Genomic DNA, 22,360 nt, shown 5'->3' with positions numbered 1-22,360 from the left:
TCCAACGCTGCCCATTGCGAGGAGGGCTCATGAGATTCAGTAATGTTTCACAGAATAGCTTCGTAGCTGTAGCCTGTAGACTGTAGAGAGCAGTGTAGCCCGCGCCCACTCGTGTCTTGCACCCAATAAGCGCGTCTAACTATCTACGAGGAGGATTATGCACGATTTTATTCTCCACGATTATGTCACTGTGTATTTTTATACTCGTTAAATAACATATCATCTCATTTATATTCCGTTTGAAACATAATATCGCATTAAATCGATATCATTCAAACTGGATTTTGAGAGCACGCCTGACATCTGGTCAAATAAAATTTATAATGTTATTCCATTGATTTTTGTGTCTGCTATATTTTTTTATTATTTGGTCCTAATTTATTCAAATTACCTATATCGGTTTCATTGACAATAATAATCGTTCACATTAAATATTGTTTAAATAAGTTCGTTCGAGAATGTTATGAAAAATTGGGTTAAAATCCGGGGATAATTTCTTCACAGAACATCACCATGAATGTAAGAGTAGCATTACTTCCGAAAAAGATTAAGCAAGAAATAAAGTGTATGTATAAATTAAAAAAGTAAGTAGTAGAAATGGAATACTTCTACTTGAAACTTTCAATTGATTTCATATTTCCAGTTTAATTTACATGCGAATTACAAAACAATCCAGAGCGAATCCAAACGTATCTAAATACATAATCATTGAAGGGTTTTACTCAAAAAAATCATATCAATGGAACATGAAAATCCACAGATAATAGAAATCAAACGTATTTAAACTCAAACCCAAACATTCATTTATTCAATTAGACTACTATTTAGTAGCACTTTCGAATCGTCATTACATAGGTTAGTATTTTTAACATTTACCACCGATTCGGAAAGCAGTATCTATGGAGAAGAATCGGCAAGAAACTCCATAGTTGCTCTTTTAACATCATGTCAATATTACAATATATGAAACTTATATTTAGTATAAACGAGTCTGTATAATACGTGTTAAAATCAAGTTATTAGCCAGTTCTAGTGGCTGGTGAGACAGCATGTCTCGTGGGCCATCGCCGTTCCCACGTGAGCTCACCGAGTCTCCAACGATGGACAATATATTTTGTGTGACACTTGATATCGTTTCTATTCGCTCGCGGTTTCGTGGGAAACTAACATTGATACTTGTCAAATTAATTTTTTGACACGTTTACGATATTATAATTAATTTACTTACGATTAATTATGAACTGGGAAATAGTCATGTTTTCTTCTATCAAATTGGAAACAACGTCTATATTGCAAATCAAAAAATATTTAAGATCTGGTCTGTTTGATACGATTCTGTAATGAGCCTCTGAATGATTTTTATCAATTCTGAATTGCAAATTATGGATGTAAGAATTACGAACGGTAACTTTTTGTCAATCATAATTGATGAATGCAAAATAGAGGAAAATTAGAATGGGAACGGATAAAGTAAGGTCTATGCGAGAGAATGCGAGCGTCAAGTTATTGCCAATGATAAAGAATACGCAGTAACGATCCTTTATTAATAGAAACTCGAACTTTTCTCACAGGTAAAGTATCTTATAATATCGTCTACTTTAATACAAGGAAAAAACAAGAGTTTCTCAACAACGGCTCCCGTACAAAGGTATCGTTGATCGATTTAATTCCGAATATATCCAGTTACGAGATCCATTAGCGACGCTCGGTTCCCGCGAACCCGCCGGCTTCTGTTACATCTTACACTGCTTATTATTGCTAGCCATTAGCGGAATAGATAGACAAATATACAATACACGTGTTAGGTCGTAAGTTAAATTCTTGAAAACTTTTAAGCTATAGTTACTACTAAGAATTAAGTAGACATTAATCGAGGAACACATAACACGCCCGCTATTGGAAAAGGCCTTGAATGTCATTATGATATTAATGACAAAGAATTTGCGAAATTTGGCAAATGCACTCATGAACTCATCTATTCCCCCACGTAAGAGTACGCTTACACGTGACTATCTACCTAAATCTAAATGCAGTACAGTGTTCAGTCTTTATGTGCAGACTACGACATCCCTAATATGTAATCTCGCGACGTTTGCACATCTACGTGTTGTCGCGAGTCACACCAAGGCGGCCGCTCCGCCCACGAGCCACCGAATTAGTGCTTCTAATTATATTATTAACGTAAACAGACAGAAATAACCGCCGATAGCTAGACGGTACGCGGTCACATTGTTGCCCATTGCGGGCATTATCAGCGCTCGATGGATTACTGAGAATAATTAATAATGCTAAGAATTCATTATAATTAATTTACTTTTGCGTGATTTGAACAATCATAATCGCAACACTCTGTAAGATGTGTATTGGTTTATAAACCCGGAGAATGAAAACTATGACTACAGCATAGCTGCTTTCAACTTACCCCGCTCTCCTGACTGGTGGCTGTAGGCAGGCCATGCTCCTCATTGTACCTCCGCCTCGCGCGATGCCTTAATAACGCTGAGGCGTCCGGTTGTCCGAACTGAAACACTTGCTCGTCCTTTCCCAAAAACACTTTGTCACTAAACTCTGTTTTTTGAAAGTCTGTGCTTATAAACTCGCGGCTACCGTCCAATATTTCTGAGGAAACACGTAGCGTGTCCGACGACAGCCGCAGCGAGTCAGACGACGCGCGCACGCCGTCCGCGGGGGCGCGTAGGTGATCTGACGGCGACCGTAGCGCATCATAGTGCCCGCGTAGCTGATCGGGCGCACCGCGTAGCGCGTCTACGGCTCGTAGGCCGTCCGCTTGCCTGTCGTCGCGGTAGTTCTCGCATATTTGGTTGAAAGTGTTAAAGTATTCGATGGCCAAGTCCGTTTTCGGCTGGAACGCGATGTCAGTCATCGGCGGCGTGTCCGCGGGCAGGAAGTTGGACTCCATGACGTCATTTCGTAGAGCCATCCCCTTTGTGTTTACACTTTGACATTATTACGTGTTCACTTGCACATTTTGTTTGTTTTATGTTCACTGTTCGTTCGTTGTATTTCGTGTTGCACTGTGTTAATAACTTATTTATATCACAGATCTAAAGTTTGGATATACACTCCTAAAGTTCAATGAATTTGAAGTAACCTAATGAAACAAATGATTAGATCAATCATGATTTTATTATTAACTAGCGACAGTGGTTGGAGTTCGTCGTGGAAATAATCTTAGTTAATTCACGTTTTTTTCTAAAGTATGCGATGGGGTGTTTTAAAATAAATTTAAGTGTAAATCGATGAATCTAAACGTCTACGTAGTCGCAACTACTATGTGATGTTAAAAATAGCACTTCAAAGTCAAATCTCGATCTCTTATAAATGTAAACATCAACCGTCTATTAGTCTCGCCCAGTGTTATAATTATAAGTTTATTGTTAAACAAAATTGTTTCAAGAGTATTCTCACTTTTATAATTTGATGTATATTTTAATTTTCGTTGCTCTAAATTTAAACGGTTGATAAAATATACAAGTGATTACTGCGTTAAAAACAACCGACTTCAAACTTGCACTTGCAAAAATGCCCATAAAATAAAAACTACTGGGCCTATCCGAATAAAATTTTTATGGGATCAATTCGACACCATCCCGCATCGAACAAAAAAAGAATCACGTAGATCGGTTCAGAAACCTCGGAGTAATCGGTGTACATACATATAAAAAAAAAACATACCGGCCGAATTGATAACCTCCTCCTTTTTTTGAAGTCGGTTAAAAAGTGTGCAAATAAGAACCGAGAAAAAACATCAGGTTGGATACGTGTTGTGATCTGTGTGATGTGATGTGTGATGGGCTGTCGTCACATATCACGTATCTTTCTTTTCGTATGTAAAAAGCGGTTTAATTTCGGAAATGTTTTGAAATAATGTAATCCATATTTTATTAAGTGGTTATATCAAACAAGGTATAACACAGATGAAATTTCTCACTTCAAAAGCGCTCACGGTTGAAATCACGACAAATAAAAAATAATAACTACTTTAATGCATTACGTACTTTCAGGTAAGTATTTAACACCTTGCACCCCCGTCCCGTAACTCTAGCGTCCTGGGAATCGAATCGGGGACAAAGAGAAAGCAGGTAGCGTCGACACTTTCTTTGTCAATGTATTTATATGGGATGGAACAGCTGATTTTTAAATGTTGCCGAGTGATGAAAGCAACAAATAAAAACCACATGTACATGATACCTATAACTACTTTTAGTGAAAAACGGAATAAATAAATGCTAAGAAATTAAATTACATAAAGTCGGTAAAAACGTCAATTTTATTTTAACGCTACAACTTTTCTTTTTCCACAAAACTTCTAGAGTAAATTTTTAAAAATAAAAGGTAATTTAATTTATATTTTACATATTATTATTGATATTGGATGTATCGTATTGCAATGTGAGTTACGATATTCTAATTTTGTATATACTAAGTATATAAGTGAAACTATCGTAAATAACAGCATCTTTATATACGTTCTACGATTATTTTATAATTTGCAATTCATGCAAATACATCATAATATGAATAAAATAAATATCACTCAAAAGTTCAAGTTTTGTATGATACACGCCACGCTCGCCAAATGTTTCCCAGAAAGAACACCCGGTAAGGTCATTATATGGTTTCTTTTTACAAGAAACTACATTATATTGAAGAATATACTCTATTTTTAACTGTATCGATAACACAACAACGACACTTGATTCCCCAAATTCGATATTCACTTTATCCGTGAAGACACTATTATATAATACTTATTATGGCTAGATTGAAGAGGAATAGTATAAGCAACTCCTTGGTACAGTGGTTGACGCGTGAGCGTAGAACCGAGGGGTCCTGGGTTCGATTCCCGATGGAGACGAAGAAAAAAAAATGTCTCGGTCTGGTAGGACACAGAAGGCTGATTACCTACTTGTCCCTAAAGAAAATCGATCAGTGAAACAGATGTATGCATAATGCATCTGACCCTTACCCCACTACGGGGACACGGGACTTCACACTTTTTATTATTATAAAATTTATTCATTTTAAATAAGTAATTAACGTCACTTAATTTCGACACACATAAAATTTTAGTACATCGATAATGTGGCCACTAATTACATGCAGTACTTTTTATCTTAATTGAGGAAAAAATGTCAATAGCGCGAGTTACCTTATATGTGAACGTTGCTACTTGCTCGCGAAGAGGTAAAATTGTTTAGATTACTGAGCTGACGCATACCTGGATACTTGACTGATTATTTTATAGGCATTTAATTGTGAAGGTATAAATGAAATTATTTTCATTTTGTAGTGACCAGATGTAAGTGGCCGCGCGGCTGCGCTTGCGCTGCTTTATTAATAAATAGTAAATGTTTCAATAATGCAGCTTGTTTTCTATCATAACATACACTAATATATTTTAAACAAGGTATCGCTAGAAAAATATAGCATTACTTCTCATTATTTTTAAGAATAACGGATCAGGTAGAAGTACCTACAGCAGTTTTGTTTTGATTTTATTAAGATAACAACAGCTGTTATTGAATACGAATTCAAACAGAAGTGCTGGATGTACAAATAAATTTATTCTTTGTCTTTTGTTATTGAAGTCTTTTCCAACGATATTTAGTAATAATGATCGCAAGTCGCAACGATGACAACACAGCTATGTGGGTACTGTGTAGTGATCGTCGTGGTAGGTGGCGGGTAGGGTTACGGCGCGGGTGGTCCCGGGGCGCGCCCAAACGCGCAAAAACCGAGGATACTGTTACCCACCGTTTCAGAGGGATGCGTTTTGTATGTGCACTTGTGACGGAGGTGTGGTGATAACTATTGACCATCAAATCGATCGCTTACTTCGTTATGTGTGTTGGTTGAGAAGATAGCTCATGTGGTAGTAGAATATATTATGAATCTTCCAACTAATACGATAAACGTATGTTACTCAAGAAAAGATGGTTCGAAGGCAATAATAAGATTTTAACATATATATTTTACATTATACATATATTTACAGCTGTTTTAACTCCAGATAAGTCAATTCTCATTACTTAATGACGTTCAATATTTCAGGCTTTCTCTTACAAACGTAGGAGAAACTGAGCTAGGTTCTGCTCGCTAATCTCCTCGCTGGTCTGCAGCCCAGGGCCACAGGTACGAGACCTGTACGCACACACGCATTGCATCAGCGGCGCGCACCTGCCCGGCAGCTGCGCCCAGCGACCGGTTCGATGCCCGTCGCGTGCACCTTTACGATTCTGACCCGGATTTATGATTATATTTATTTAGTTCTTTTTGTGAAACCTCCTCGTGCCGCTCGTTTCATTAAAATCAGTTGATTTAATTAGCATCTTATTGCGGCGGACCGTTAACGTGCCGCGGCCCTTAGCGGAGAGCGCGGTACCTTCAGTCCACACGTCACATTATGCGACAACTTTTACTCAATCACGGATAATGTTGAAAGTGCCCAGGATCTATAAAGTACATATTTTAAATCAACAATTGCATCCTTTAACTAAACGAGACAGCTGTGTCAAGGGGAGTGGAATTTTATCTAGTGTAAGTTTACATATTTTATTGAATACATTTTCAATGGATAGGACAATAATATTTACATTACGGAAAAGGGTAGAGGTATGATAATTCTTTTATTAATATGACTGCCTTTCTCAATTTCAAAGAAACGTTAGTCTTCATATTTTCATAGTCTTCATCTAGCATTCTAGCTGAACCTATCATTATCGACATATATACATCATGAACATGTTCAACAATATGGCTACCAACGACTACACAAACAAGCTATAGGCATAATAATTCTTAACGATAGATCCATTCGAGCAGAGCCACTAAAGCGGTCGCCAAACGCTTTCCCAAAAACACGTGTTCCAAAAGCCATCGGTGGTTGTCGGCGAGTGACAGGTGGCGCCGCGGTCAAGGTCACCCACCCCGCCCCGATCAGCTGCTGGCAATCACAACACAGGATCCATCCGCGCCTCCACACACCAGACCAGACAGTATTGTTGACATAACACACTAACAGTTTATAGCTCTGTTTGTGCCATAAACTAATGTGACGCGTAGTTCGCACAGACGATACACATGTTTATATGCTTCGTTGGTTTTCCTTCTACTTGATCGGAGATCGAATTGATGTCATTAATTATAAAATATATTAATGTAGTTTTTAACATGAGAGCAAAAATCTTCCGTAGGAAATGTCCTTCGTTTGCCTATCAAGTATGTACCTACTTATCCACTTACGAATACGTAGTTACTATGTACTTATTCGTAGCCTGGCCATTTAGCCATCGAAATTGATAAACATAACTAGTTATTACAGGAGTATTTAAATAATTTTATTGTGAGGTCAATTAATTCTATAAAAATTAAGCACTTGCAGGTAATTTCTTACTCTACGCGATTGGAACTCGATCTTACCTATACATAATAACAGTATCCGCACAAAAAATGTTCTATATTTATCAATGAAAACGAATACTACATAATATTTCTCTGAAGCAAATATGAGATGTCGTGCAACAAAGCGCATTCCGCTGATTATTCACTTATTGCGAGTGCACAGCGGTAAGGGCAGACACACGCGCGACGGCTCACCGCACCGACCGCTTGTGGGGGGGCCAAGTTTAAGTGGCTTTGTGGAATTTTATAAACGCTTTCGGGTATTCTATCTAAGAAGAGTCGCAGTCATGCGGAATCGTACTAACCAAAACACCCCAAATTAACATTTAACTCGAGAAATATAATCATTTAACACAACATTCCTAAAATTAAAGCAAAAGTTAGCTGTACATAAAAATAAAATAACTTCCGAAACCAACTAAACAACTCTGTCACAAAAACGCTTGTAACAATCGCATTACGGACGCGGACGTCATGAACCTAATCCTGCAGCCTACAAGCACCACCGTCACCGCTACTCGCAAGCAGTGGGCCGCGCGTACGACGCCGGCCTACAGCGGCCAGCAGACAGTACGTCGCCGCAATCACTCGCCGTGCACCGCATTCCTGCATACTAAACTATATACACTAACGACCGAACGGTAATATTCCATCTGCAATGCGTGAACCATGGAAATTGATTGTTTTATAGCTTCCCACGACGGTCACAGACCAAATGAGATAACGCGATCTTCTGTTAAATTTATTTTATTAAAGTGTTAATTTGTTTAAATTTTCGGATAAAGTATTTTGAAATAAGCCATCAGCTAAGATAATGATTATAGTGGTGATAATCAATGTGTATTGCATTCAATTTCTCCCCAGTTTCAGGAATCTTACAAGACGATTATTATTTACTCCTTGATTATTATTAGCTGTGATAGCTCATATCCATGGTATAATTTCTATTTTACCAGCAGTAAGTGAGTATACGTAATCTAAGGTAAATACAGCATATTCTGCCCACTTATCCATTCCTGGCCAATCATAATTGAAATTGGCAACTGGCAACTGGCATGTCCTAATGGCAAAAAATATCCACTAGCACGATGCACGTCAAAAAAAGTATAGAAAACGATAGCACAAGAGTGTAACTGCCAACACATTTGTATTCCGGTGCGTCAATGAGATGTGAGATAGCCGTTCACTGAGGACACGATTAATGCAGGAATCCGCGGGGTTCGCGGGATGAATCATGTATGCGCCCGCTGGCTGCATTACAATCGCTTGCGGTACGAGGAGAAAAGTTTTCCGCGTTCCCTAGACATTGGTCGTGATTGCTATTGACTACTTTGTAACTATTTTTTTTTCTTAAAAAAACTGGCGAGTCTCCTGGCCTTACAATGAGCCCGGTACAAATAAAATATGTTAAGAATTAAGAAGTATTTGTACGAAGACAGAATAAGAAGTTCAAAAATGATGACAAAATAGATATCAGCTTTCAATGAAAAATTCTTTTGTGAACATAGTGACACTGAAGGTCTCCCACGCGTCCCGAAAAATTATTCAATACATCAACCATTCAAGTTTAAGCTGATTACCTGTAAGGTCACAAATCAAAACGGATGTCGCATAACGGATGTCTCACGAACTGCTCGTGTCACCTTACGGGAATTGAACCCGACACCCGCATTGTGTAAGGCCATCCGGTAAGGGGGTAATTGCACTTTCCCTTTAATTTCACAAAAAGGGGACCTATACCTTTAATATTTACTTAAAAACATTTGACAAGAAGTGCTCAAAATGTTTAACCCACATATTTTGATTCTGGCATTTAACCTTATCACAGGCATATGCGAGCCATTTATTGAATGCAGCTAAAAATGCGTTATTGCTTCATTGATTTAGAAGTACATAGTACCAAAACAGAAGAATATCTTATCGTTCGTGAGATCGGAGGATATCTTTTCAACAATACAATATAGGTTTGTACGAAGTTTGTAGATATACGATGAGGTTAAATTCATGATAAGCGATATATTATTATGATAATTAATTTAACGTTTCTGCACAACTCATATAAGTGGACCTTCCTGGCCAATATAATACGACGAAGGAAAAATAGAATCACTATTTTCAAATAGAACACAAGCAACTATAGATTTACCAGATCTTCTCATTATTCTTCTTTTTTTTTCTGTATTTGGATGATTCTAAAGCAGTTATAACTTATAAAGGAAGTCTAGTCGAATAAATAAATATTATAATCCGCAATTTCCCAATTCTGGGAACAAGGTGGACATCAATAAGGCATTAGCTGCGCTTACTATTCACGGCTCGTCCATCTTACAAACAGACGATTTTACCGATCACCAAACAATACCAGATTCGATTCCCAGCGGATACTCGTCTACTAAGCCAATTCAGGTTTCGAGGAAAATCAAGAAAATCGTCAATATATGAATATTGGAATTATCGGAAGTTTTCTGCAAATAAATACCTAGTCATAGTTTTATTGAATGCAATAATGCTTTTAAACGTACTGAAACGGCGTCTGTTATATATGTACTTGCTATTGTGCGAACTGGGTCATATTCGCAAACTCATTGATGATTAACGTCTGTTCGGTCATCATCAGTCTATTTATCTATAGCGAGGTACTTCGGCTTATTATAAGAGTTTAGGTCATGGATAAAATATTGCTAAGCCAAATTAATGGCTAAACACGTTTCACGCTACACTTTATAAGATAGTTCAAATCTATTTTCTATTGAAGTAGTAAATTCTGAGGACAATATGTAAAAATTACACATCATTTCATTTCAAATGATACAAACCCTACGTAAATCAAATAAAAGCGCACGTAATATGAGGCAAATAATACAGACTTTCTTTGCAGCTACCAATTTATGTGCTTCTAATAGCGGCTGCAATTCCTCCAGCTCTGTAATTAGGTATCTTGTACGCAATCGATTTTTATTCGCGATCTAATAAAATATTCATTCGCCCTGTGCGGCTGACGTGGCGCGAGCCGACTTAATTGTAACAAAGAAATTGTACTATTGTGTCCTTTCTAATTCTTGAGTCAGCACATTGGGTACAATCTTGCCCTGTATTTTTGGTGTCACCAGGGTTATGGTACTTAACTGGTCTCCACACAGATGTACTACATCAAATAGTAGCGTAATCTCAACACGTTTTATGACTGAATGGACCGTTTCTTTGTGATACAAAAAAGCATTTGTAAACATTTCTATAGGACGATAAATGCAAAAAAATAACCTCGTTAGGCATTTCAGTCATTGTGGAACGTGTAATATCAGAAATTGTTTGTCATAACATGTAATTTTTCAGTTCTTCAGCGCAAAATCTCATCTTTAATTACCTTCAAATAATCTTTGTTCAAACTCAAACTCAAACTCAAACATTTATTTATTCAATTAGACTTCTTCGAGAAGCACTTTTGAAACGTCAATACATATTTTTAACATTTACCACCGATTCGGAAAGCAGTATCTATGGAGAAGAATCGGCAAGAAACTCCATAGTTGCCTCACATCAAACCTCATTTAATTGAATTGCTACAACTGTTTCTAATTCCGCAGCGGGTATATGTATAATCAATGTTATTCCACGATAACCTAGCTTATAAAACTACGTCATTGATTTAAAAACAATGTGCGGCTCACATCCAACAGGTGGTTATGCAACTCATTATATCTCATAATCTCATTAAACAGCCATAGGTGTGTCCACCTTATTGGGTTAATGCCATGTAGTGACAATAATTTACAACATTTATGTCAAAATTTATTCGTATGTTATAAAGTGACGGAAAGATACATATACAGAATGAACTGGAACAAAAATAAATTGATATTGTTCATATTCTGTCAAATAGGTCCTTCGGTTATGTATTTGGTCCTTCAAAGCATTCATAGAAAACAATTATAATATTTTTAGTAGGTATGTCCTTCCATGCAGTAATTTTATTTGAAGGATGCGGTGCAGATAAATATATTATCTTCAACCAATATTGTTTCATGAATTATTCGCTTTTTTATATCGGTTAAATTTACCAACAAAATTTAATTCATTCGTATATCTTTACGTTTCCTACATTTCCTATTCACCTAAAATGCCTTAAGCCGTAACCACGGGACCACTGCGGAAAGTTATCGGATAAGTTGGCGTCAGATTTATTGCCGACAAAATGCGAAAAGTTAAATTAATGGTTAAAAAGTTGTTATAAACGGTCCAGAGACTGAATCCTTTGTAATCATTAGTTCAAATTCTCCATCCACAGGCTCAAATATATGAATAAAATCGGATGTTATTCAATTATTATTATATTGAAAGCTACTGAACTTTTTGTTTTACGTTCATTTTTTTTATAAAATAATATTGTTTTATTTAGTAACATTCATAAGATATTATGTTGCATAAGATGCGCACATTAATAGTGTATCATAAATTACTTTGTTAAATGTAAAGTAATGATCGCAAATTATACTTATAATTTGATCCATCAAAGGAAATCTAATCATTATTGAATCATCACGCGTGTTTAAAATCACAGTATCAACTATCAATAAATTAACAAAAATGAATTAATTATGAAGAGCGCGAAAATATTTTACAATATTTTTTCCTTTTTTTACAAAACTTTTCTAAACGTTGGCTATCTAAAGTTATTTTCACGCTACGAACTCACCGTGCCGCTATTTAGAATTATTAAAATACAGAGTACAGACGTACAATAATCCACAACGTATTTATATATCCTGGATATACACCATTCACAGCACTATTCTTACCATAGACAACCAAACAAACACACAAGTGTATCACGTTAACACAACACTTTTATAAAAAAACTTTTCAAAATTGGCGCGAAACGGCGCGCGTAATGACATCCGCTGTCAATGAAAACCCATGGCCAACTGGCGACCGCCGCTCACTTCGTGCTCGAGTTGCCAGCCGTGTTATCATTTTCCCAACTTTATGTTCAAATTCTACGATGAGAGAACGAACAAATCAACAAATCAGTTAAATTCTTAATGTAAATTATTATTTCGTTATCAATTGCATTTGAAAAGATACCAGAAAAATTGGAAAGTTTTGAGTTTTGTTATACCTAGTCGAATCTATTATTATCTTCACTAATAGTGATAACTATTATAATCAGCACAAGATAAAACAATTAATTAGCACAGTGCTACAATCTTTCTGAACCTATGATTATACAGACATATTGATAGTGTACTTTGTAGTTCGTATTTTATTAAATTTCCCTAACTTTGAGCACACAAAGCTCTCTCGCGGCAGGCAACCCTCGAGCGCGGGCGACGTTGCCGCTTCGGCGCACAACGTAACAATAATGAGGTTAAAGTTTCAAACAACTTTTTTATTTTCAGCGGAGCTTCGCGATCTACGGACTTGTAGTAAACATTGAAATGGTTTTTACAAACTATATAATACTTACGTTGGAGTGCTATTTGTGGTTATTTTTACAGTTTTTTCTTTTAACTACCTACTACGTAGTCAGTTTTACGTTAGATTATAATATTGTAACAGAACTTATTAGTTGAAGATAGTTAAAGAATTGTAACAATATAGGTAATATGACTATGAATGAGTAAATTTGAAGGAAACACTAAAAATTGTTTGCGTTTACGATAGCAACAGACTTTTTGGCAATGCGTGAGGTTAAACAGTCAGTCAAAAGAAAAGCTATTTCCAAAGATATATATGTAGCATTATTATTAAAAATATTACGCAAAATTAAATAAAATTTTAAACTTCTTGACACTGCACTCGAGTGTCTCGATTCAAAATTCTTTTGATAGCTTATTTTACTCTTCAATAAATTGATTTAACAGTAACGCAAAATAGATCAATATACGTGACGATACTCACGTCACTTAATCTTATTCATTAAATAAAAATATCACGTACACGTTGATATATGAGCACAAAGAAACATTGTGGAAAACTAACAAAAAGTCAGTCTTATAAATTGGATAAGTTTTAATAGTATTTTCAAAATCAAGCTTGTGATATACGTGATGAATAATTATTGAATGTCCATTCAACTAAAAGGTTATCTTAATTTGTAGTTTAAATTAACAATTCTTCACAATCTGATATGATCCTTTCATGTGGCTGCAGTGTTGCGCTAATATCAGGAAGTGCTGGTTCCTATGGCACCTTTTGTTTTTGATAGAGCATTTATAGGAGAAGTCTATAAGACTATAATACAACATCACGGATGGACCAATGGGAGTAAAGTATATACGAAAAATGTTGCAAAAGTATACCTTTTGAGAGAATAAGTACGAACTTGCGTGGGTTGGGAATTGTGATGTTGCTTGAAGGAAAAGCTTTGAAAACTGTTTTGTAGTCAATTACAATGTACGAAGTACAAATAACAAAAATTTTCTAAAAAAAAAAAATCGTCGTCGGTCGGTCGTAAAAAATATTGTGCTAATTTTTGACGACCGACGTTATAACATATTTAGTTTAAAACATCTTATCAAAAATGGACACCAACAAGCCAAATACCGCACAATTTTAAATTACCTACAATTTATTATTAACTAAAACATCTGATAAAAAGTGTGTTCAAATTCTGAACAATGAACAAATCTGAAAACAAATTGTCCAATACAATCGAAGTATGATCTTAGTTTACAACTTTATCAAGTGTAAGCGGCGTTGCCGCGCCGCGCCCCCTTTCAACCGAGCGAGAGCGCGCGTGCGAGCGGGACGGCGCGCTGGGAGGGGATCGCTCCTTGCGATTGGGCGCTGGGAACAGGGCTGGCGATCGCACGAAAGGATCAACGGGAGATACTCTTTGTAATTACTTACGGCGACTTTATCCTGTGAGATACGATGTATTTATTGGGTAAATACGACTCCGCTATTCTTTTACTTTGTTCTACATTACGACCAGTATTTATAGTGAAGTGAGCTTTCGTCGTTTCTTCAGAGATATCAGTCCGTTAAAATACGTTTTATCCTTTGAATATTTTAATAAGTGACGTTTTATTCTTAAATATAGTGTTGTAGATATTAGCATGACTGATAGATTTTGCTACACGATTACCCCGATTACCTGATAAATATAAAACAAAGTAAAAAGATTAGGAACATACGATATATGTCATAATCACCGGATGACCATGAAGGGTCATCAGAACAAAAAGATATCACAGATTGTCTCTAAATGAATATTGATTAAATAATCATTAATGAGTCGTTTTACATAAAACATCAAACTTGAGATAAGATAGTAATATGCATATTATGAATGTGATTAGTGAATGCGAAAGTTTGTGACCTACTATAGTCCCTTTATGTGTGGATAGGTAAATTAAACATGGCACTGTATACCATCTAATGTGTAAATAATCCGCGAAATGATATTCAGAAAGAACGTTACTAAATGTCACAGTAACTTGCTAATATTGATTATCATATTACAAAAATAAAATTATAAAATAAGCACTTATTACGTAGCTAAGGTATAAGATTAAAATGAAATTTGGAATAAAACCGCGTGAAATTTGGACATCTTGTTCTTCACGCAAAATACGCAATATTTTTATTTTTAAATTTATTTCACATTAAAATACAAAAACATAAATCGGCTGTCCGTAAAACATTATTTATAAGTCGATCGGCAACCCTACCGTGAGTGTGGCCATTATGAAAATTGTTTACAAAGTTAATTGTTAACCGCTTTATAAGCGTAAGACTTTAGCAGCGTTTTATACCAACTCCCAAGTTTGTTATTTACATATTTTTGGGGAACTTATTTATGGAGTGATTTGAGTGAGGAGTGAGGACAAGCGCACGTACTCACTCCTAATACGAGAGTATCTAGTACATGACACAGGTCGTGGTCACTTTACACAATCTATTAAGCCCTTTTTTGTTTTACTATGGCTATGTGGGCTATGATTTATTTGTCAATTTGGCTATGAGGTCCGTGTAGCATTTTTTCGAAATGTAATTTATTTTAACTGTTTTTAATAATTATTTTATGTTCAACGATTGAATGTCATATGGATAAGACACATTACAAGTATTTTCCTTGGAACTATTTTCCATATTATGCCTAACTATACAATCACGCACAAAACACTACAGCACCAATTCTTGGGACAGAATCTTAAGCCACCACGAAAAAGCATACAATAGGTATAAATAATTCCCAATCAATTAAAGTAAAATCGGTCGAACCACGATACACGAGTCGTCGCTCCGGCACAAACCATTCAGTGGCCGGTTAATGGGCCGCGATTCATTCGTTATTAATTACAGGTACAAATCAAACGTAGCTAATTGTTATTTGATTCATGTGAAATTCAACGGACCTAACGTGTAATAGAATCGTGTAGGTACTCTATACTGTATAGGCACGTACCTCGCCCTAAATGCGCTGTATGAATAAACTAAAAGCAATTATGATCGAGCAACCAATATTGTGGGTCATATCCTTTTTAAACGTACCTAGTATAGTAAATACCAAATCGTCTTATGCCCGGAACATTTCTCTTAATACAGACTTACAATCATCAAATACTTGAAGGTGTTTTATGAATTATTAGAGAGATTTGAGATGTTATCCTTGTGCAGATATATAAAAACGATGTTTTGAAACCTTGAAAGTATCCTATGGAAATAGAGTACCTACTCCATGCTGCATAGTTATAAGTATATTTCTACCATATAGCAACTATCAGTGGTCTTCTATCAGTAGGTATATAATCACAGAACCAAGTATACCAACATAACCCCTCACGAACGCGAAGCATTTCTCGCCCAAGCCTGTGGCCACCTGCGCAAATCTCGCGCAGGTAACAACCGACGCACGCGCCGACGCGGCAGATGTTCAACCTCGACGTAAGAGGGATGCTTCGGCTCGCTCAGCACTCGAAAGACGGGGTTTTATACGTGAATTTGTGGAAATGCATTCAAATCTGTTTGAGGGTGTGGGTGGTTTTTAAAAACAATTCTATAGGTATAGACGATTGAAAGAGAACTTATAAGACGTATAGTGAGTGAATATTATAACCTTCACTCTTAATCATGTATAGTGCTTTCGAATATGCAATTTTGTAAGTCATCTTATATATAAAAATGAATCCCAAAATGTGTTGGTCAGCGCATAACTTGCGAACGGCTTAACCGATTTCGTTAATTCTTTTTTTATAATATTCCTTGAAGTTCGAGGATGGTCCTTATGTAGAGAAAACGTAAATATGTACCACGGGCGAAGCCGGGGCGGACCGCTAGTATCTAAATAAAAACGAACTGTTTTACGTCTGTATTATTTTATCAAATTATAATCTTACTTTCTAGGCATATCTCAACATTTCGGGTGCTAGTCTTCGCTAAAGTTCAAGCTCATCTATGCTCTTATACGTCGTTCTCCCGCGAATTGAAAGCGAAGCGAAGCGAGAGCGTGTCTCTAGAAATAGTATGGTCACATATCAGACAGACAGACACAATGTAGGCACACAGGGCTGCGCAGGTGGCCGGCCGAGGGGAGATAGCCGCGCCGTGTGAATGACCACCGCTTTTTAATGTCGCCCATTATTTACATACACATATAGTGGTATCTACTGCGTTGTATGGAAATGCTGCCGGCATATACGGCATGAGTATTTCCATAAAGGTGACTGTTCACTTGTGCCTTATTCCGCTCAGCGCCTGGGGATTGCGACACCTTCCTAGCGCGACTGCTACTTTTCACAGGTAAGTTTGTATGAAATTCTTTCAGATTTGAAACTTTAAGATACAATTGTTATAAGCTAGGTACTGGATTTAATACAATCGTACTTCATGATATTTAAAAATTCAACTTTTAAGCTTACCTATATCTATTTTCCCAATAGTACACGCGAATAATGTGGGCAGGCAGAAAAGAACTGATGTACCTACATATTTACTTCTACGAAATATCCTTTTTCCTTCTAACGTTTATTATACGTTATCTCAACCTTATTGTTGAACAATAAATTTCAACAAAAAACTTGCTGGCCCTCGAATTTCCAATACCCGTCTAATTATATAGCTCGATCTTTTATGCTGTCAATATAATTTCTAATATTGAATATGGCTCCAGACTCAAATATGTGCTTTTTATTCTATCGCGGAGATCTTCAACTTTTTCCTCCCGGTCCCGTAATACACAAAAGCGCACACACAAAGGGTACCGTCGCGTGCTCCCGCGCACCTACTCCCCGCGCCCCGCGCCCGCCCCGCGCCGCCTCACCCTTTGTGCTCTCCCCTCGTAGCCTTTCCGCGAGGGTCGTTCAACTCGCGACGGGATAGCATGCAAAACGGTCAAGTGCTGAGGGTTCTGTATGGGGGCTACCTACAGGACAGAATTTTCCGCAACAATCTTGTCGTGTGTGTGGTGGTGAGTGTAGTGTCTGATCACGATACTGAGACGAAAGATGGTGGTGAAGAATAGCAGCTTGAGATTGAAAATGGCTCTTAAAAAGATAACGCGCACAATGCATGTCATGAAGATCCTCTTAATAAATAGAGATTTATCCAACTTTTATAGACAAGACATTTTCCCAAGATTTCTCGTTCATTTTGTTGAAAATAAATTGACAATGAGAACGAAATTAAAATGACGCCTTAATTGATGTTTATAAACATCAAGACAGTTATTATAAATACCAGTATGTACTTAAATGTAAACATTTAACGTTAATTTAGATGGTACCAAATACCAGTGTATAGAATCAGTAATATTATACGGCTTGAAATCCATCAGAGAGTGGTTCTCCCCTCTTCTTCCACATTCGAGCCAAAAGGGTTATCGTGTGGACTCAATATAATATAATTTTACACTCCACTGACTGTCAAGTGATTTGAACCCTAACACATACAGCACTAGATGTAATTTAGCATGTCAATGCGTCGCAATCAACTTGTCCGTATTGTTAAAGCTAGATGGTTATATAATTGATTTGATGTTTTTGTGAACTCACTTTGGGGAGACTATTTATTAAGTTGTTGAAAACAAATTGTTAAAAGTAAGGACATTCATCGAAAAAGTAAAATTTTACGCATCGAGATTTTACACTTTTTAATTTATGAATGCCTTTTTTAAAGGTAGGAATTTATCTTGCTTGCGGGAAAACTAAAAAGTTAAACGTCAGTACAACGAGCTGCTTAAGCATGTCAGAATACGACGCTCAGGATGCCTACAATTTTCAAACTCCCACATTCATAATCAAAAGAGCGACAACATAATCACCCACTTGGGATTGAAGATTGCCTTTAACTTTACACTGGGGAGTAAGCTTTCTGAAATTGAAAAAATAATCCGACATATCAATTATCAACGTATGAAGTAAAATCTATATATATAAGTATATAAAACTCAAAGGTGACTGATATAGTAATTAGTGATCTATCAACGCACAGCCCAAACCACTGGTCGTATCGGGCTGAAATTTGACATGCAGGTAGATGTCATAACGTAGGCGTCCCCTAAGAAAGGATTTTAGAAAATTCATCCCCTAAAGGGGTAAAATAGGAAATGAAAACTTATACCATGAAAATTTATCTTTTCCACGCAAGCGAAGCTGCGGGCAACAGCTAGTTTTATATAAGTTATTAGCACACCCATCTTACTTTGACGTCAAATCGTGTGTGCGTTCGTGTGCCGTTTTTGAAGATCGAATGTTTTATTGGCAATCTATTCACACCTTTTTACTTATAAAACATAATATCGTTGGTTCCAACCACGTGTAGCTCGTTGCGAACATCAACAGTTCGAGTAAACATTGCGGAAGGTTATGGGCGGTGCGTGTCGCCTGCTGCACTAAAAGTGAAACCTGAATGTAGTGCAGATGAAATTCGCATCCGTTTCACTGATCCTTTTCATTTTACAAGCATGTTTTACCTGTACCTACTCTTCCGAGAATATGCTTTAAATCCTATATATCCTACATGTTATTTCCTACTATAAGCCCATAAAATATCTTACAATATTGCATTATTTTAGAAGACTATTTAATGTGTGTTATAAAAGATATTAGATATTAATAATTAAAGTGGTCGCAATCCGAGAAGGTTTTCGTGTTAAATTATGCGCTTCAAGTAACTCGATACTCGGTGACGATACGCTCGGGCGGCATACGAATCGCCAGATTATCTCGCCGCCGACCGCCGCGCGCCGTACATCACCCATGGATACCACACTACTAATGCAACTCGATTGATTTTTTATTATCAGACCTATCGACAATTTAGAGAATATCATTGACAAAACGTAAAATATGATGGAACCTGTTGCTCTCTTAACTGCTAGCGTTAAAACAGACTATCTCAATATATAGTATATACCATTCAATAAACTAAACTCGTGCTCTATAAACAGTGGTGCAGATATTTTAGCAATGATGACCTGACTAAACTGAACTTGGATGGTTTTCTTGCTAAAAAAGCTTAGCTTATTTAATGGATTCATTTCCCACTCTTCGATATTACCAATAATTTATAATACCGATTTTAGTTCAATTTGTGTTTATGGGGATCTATATTCTTATGAATGCTGCCAGATTCATGTTACTATCGACATGTGTGGTATAGCTGAGAACATGTAGTAGCGGCGTGGGTTATGCAAATGTTCGGAACAGGTGCGCGTCCGCGACTTTTGGCCGACCCGCGGCTCCGGCGGTCACGTGGCCATGGGACCATCATCTAGATTTCATTCTAATTTGTTTTCTAACCCAACTAGTTGCGTCATTTAGGGCTTGTTGTTTCGTGTTCATATTCTGTACCGATTTCCGAGATTTTATTAAGAGATCACGACGCCCAGAAACTATTGACTTGACTTAACGACTGAAGTCTGACCACAAGGAAGCGCATTAACTAATTACTATAAAAATATGCGCCTATCCTCTCGTCTTATACTGACTCAGTATCCAAAATTTTCGCATCAGCATTTATGGCAGTAGTTACATGTCCTCTTACATTGAACTTCAAAGTTAGAATCGGAGAATTACAAGTATGCACCTCTTGAAGTCATAGCTCATACGACGTTGTAATGATATTCATTTTCAATATTTTATATCCCTACTTAGTAATTCTAATCTATGAAAAAATTCTTGTAAAATTTCTTCGAGCGCAAAGTTATTTGTTGGGCGCAGTCCGATTAGCTATCAGTTTAAACTAATATTGATTCACTTTAATCGAGCACGTGCTGATAAACCTTATTTGTCGAGTTAACATGATCAATATACTGTCGAGTTTAAAAAAAATATTATATTTGATGCAATATTGTGTCATACTTTTCAAATTATTGTTGAACAAAAAACATTTCTGCTGATACCCGATAACTATGCACATTCTCTGCTTCTCTTATGTATACCGGTGCTTTAATATAGCAAATGGTAAAGGTAAACCATTAAAAGCCAGCTAGCCGGTCGCGGCGTATTGTAGACAATTAGTAACATGTAACACTACACACACCAAACATATTTTTGGATCACCTCGCGATTCTAATCCAGTCAAGGTACCTTTATATTTGGCAATCGACTAACTTAACCATCACTCCTAAGTACCTAATAACCAAACGATTTCCATAAATGTTGAACTCGACTTAAGCAGACAAAAAACACCACTTTCACCGAATTTCCTGCAAATGTTCCTATTTAAATTTTCCAATATCTCCTGGTATCGCTCTCACACCAGTTAGCAAACAAAAGGACACACATTTGGGCGCGGGCGGGTGCGCTGGCGCGGCGGTGCGCCGGCGGGTGCTTGACCGCGCTATTTCCGACGCGGGAACCGAACCGACACTTTTAATAAGTCTTTTATCGATGCGGGGGAACGACACTACACCTCCAGTGTAAGTGTATTTGTGCAGTAGTTAAGTATTTCAAAATTAAAACAAATGATAATTTTGGCAGATTACTTCTTTCAGTCAAGAAATGTTGTGAACTGTTAATAAGTTTGTTTTGAAAACAATAACCATCAGTTTTCACTTTCAGTATCAACGCAAACCGTTACTTATCAAACGTATGTATGTATTTCACTTACACATTACATATTCTTTTCTACAGATCCTTAATTTCATAACTAATAATGTTGTATTGAACCATATTAAAACAAACACACCAGCTGCTTACACTGTAGGTACACTGGACTATCATTTGAAATTCTATAACTCGATAAAGTGTAGAGTAAACTTAGTTAATAATGAATGCTAATTGTATACATGTCAGAACTTTAACAGGGACAAAAAATACACAATTTATTGTATTTATTGTAGGAGTAAAATTTTAAATAGATTATTGAGACTTCTGAGTGCAACTTGTTACAGGTATAATTTAGTTTCACAAAAACGAAAAATGTTAATTATCTTACACTGAAATAATTCGACGTGATCCGTTTCTGTGTGTGTATACAATAGTTGTTTGTGCATTTTTGAAACCTTTATTAAAATTCTAGTGTAGGTACTTATAAGGCGTTTCCATATTTTAACAGAACATTTGAATATCGAAATTGATGAATTGCCCTTTTAACATAATTTAATCATATGCATAAAATCAGACTTACTTACAACCCCTTCCTTTAACTTAACTCCATAAACCTGTATTCCCGAATATCACTTACCTTTCTTGTCCTAAATTAATGGATAAAAAATCGCTTCCGGCCGCGTCTCACACCGCAGTGTGGGCGGATCGCGCGCCTCTTTTTACGAACTTTTCGCTAAACACTCCAAGAACTTACGGTGTAAATGGTACTTACCTGCAACAGAAAATTATTGTGTTAGTTCAATTTAGCAGAGTAATAAATGCGATACTTGTATTGTATTGTGATGAAACTAGGCTAAACTATTTCTAACTAGAGCAAACTGCAAAGCCAAACGTAAAAGCTAGGCGGATTTTTATAGGAAGGTATTGCACATTATAATGTT

The 22,360-nt window shown here is 36.6% G+C and overlaps 1 protein-coding gene across 8 annotated transcripts in view; it reads right to left on the bottom strand.

Annotated features, from left to right (window-relative positions):
• LOC123704177 (protein daughterless) overlaps positions 1-12,340 on the bottom strand; it is a 48,490-nt gene extending 36,150 nt beyond the window's left edge. For 5 of the 8 annotated variants that reach the window (XM_045652486.1, XM_045652485.1, XM_045652484.1 and 2 more), the window contains exons 1-2: positions 12,119-12,332; positions 2,423-3,112 (exon numbers count right to left, since the gene is read on the bottom strand). In XM_045652486.1, the coding sequence (XP_045508442.1) occupies positions 2,423-2,941 (519 nt within the window). In that variant the 5' untranslated portion in view covers positions 2,942-3,112; positions 12,119-12,332. Of the gene's footprint in view, positions 1-2,422; positions 3,113-12,118 lie in introns of all 8 variants that reach the window. The other 3 variants (XM_045652481.1, XM_045652482.1, XM_045652483.1) reach the window with 3 other exon arrangements.
• Between the last annotated feature and the right edge of the window lie 10,020 nt (positions 12,341-22,360).

Source organism: Colias croceus, chromosome 28 (genome assembly GCF_905220415.1).
Source record: "Colias croceus chromosome 28, ilColCroc2.1".
Classification (NCBI taxonomy): domain Eukaryota; kingdom Metazoa; phylum Arthropoda; class Insecta; order Lepidoptera; family Pieridae; genus Colias; species Colias croceus.
Note: the sequence above shows the minus strand (reverse complement) of the source record. Positions and strands in the feature narration are given on the sequence as shown.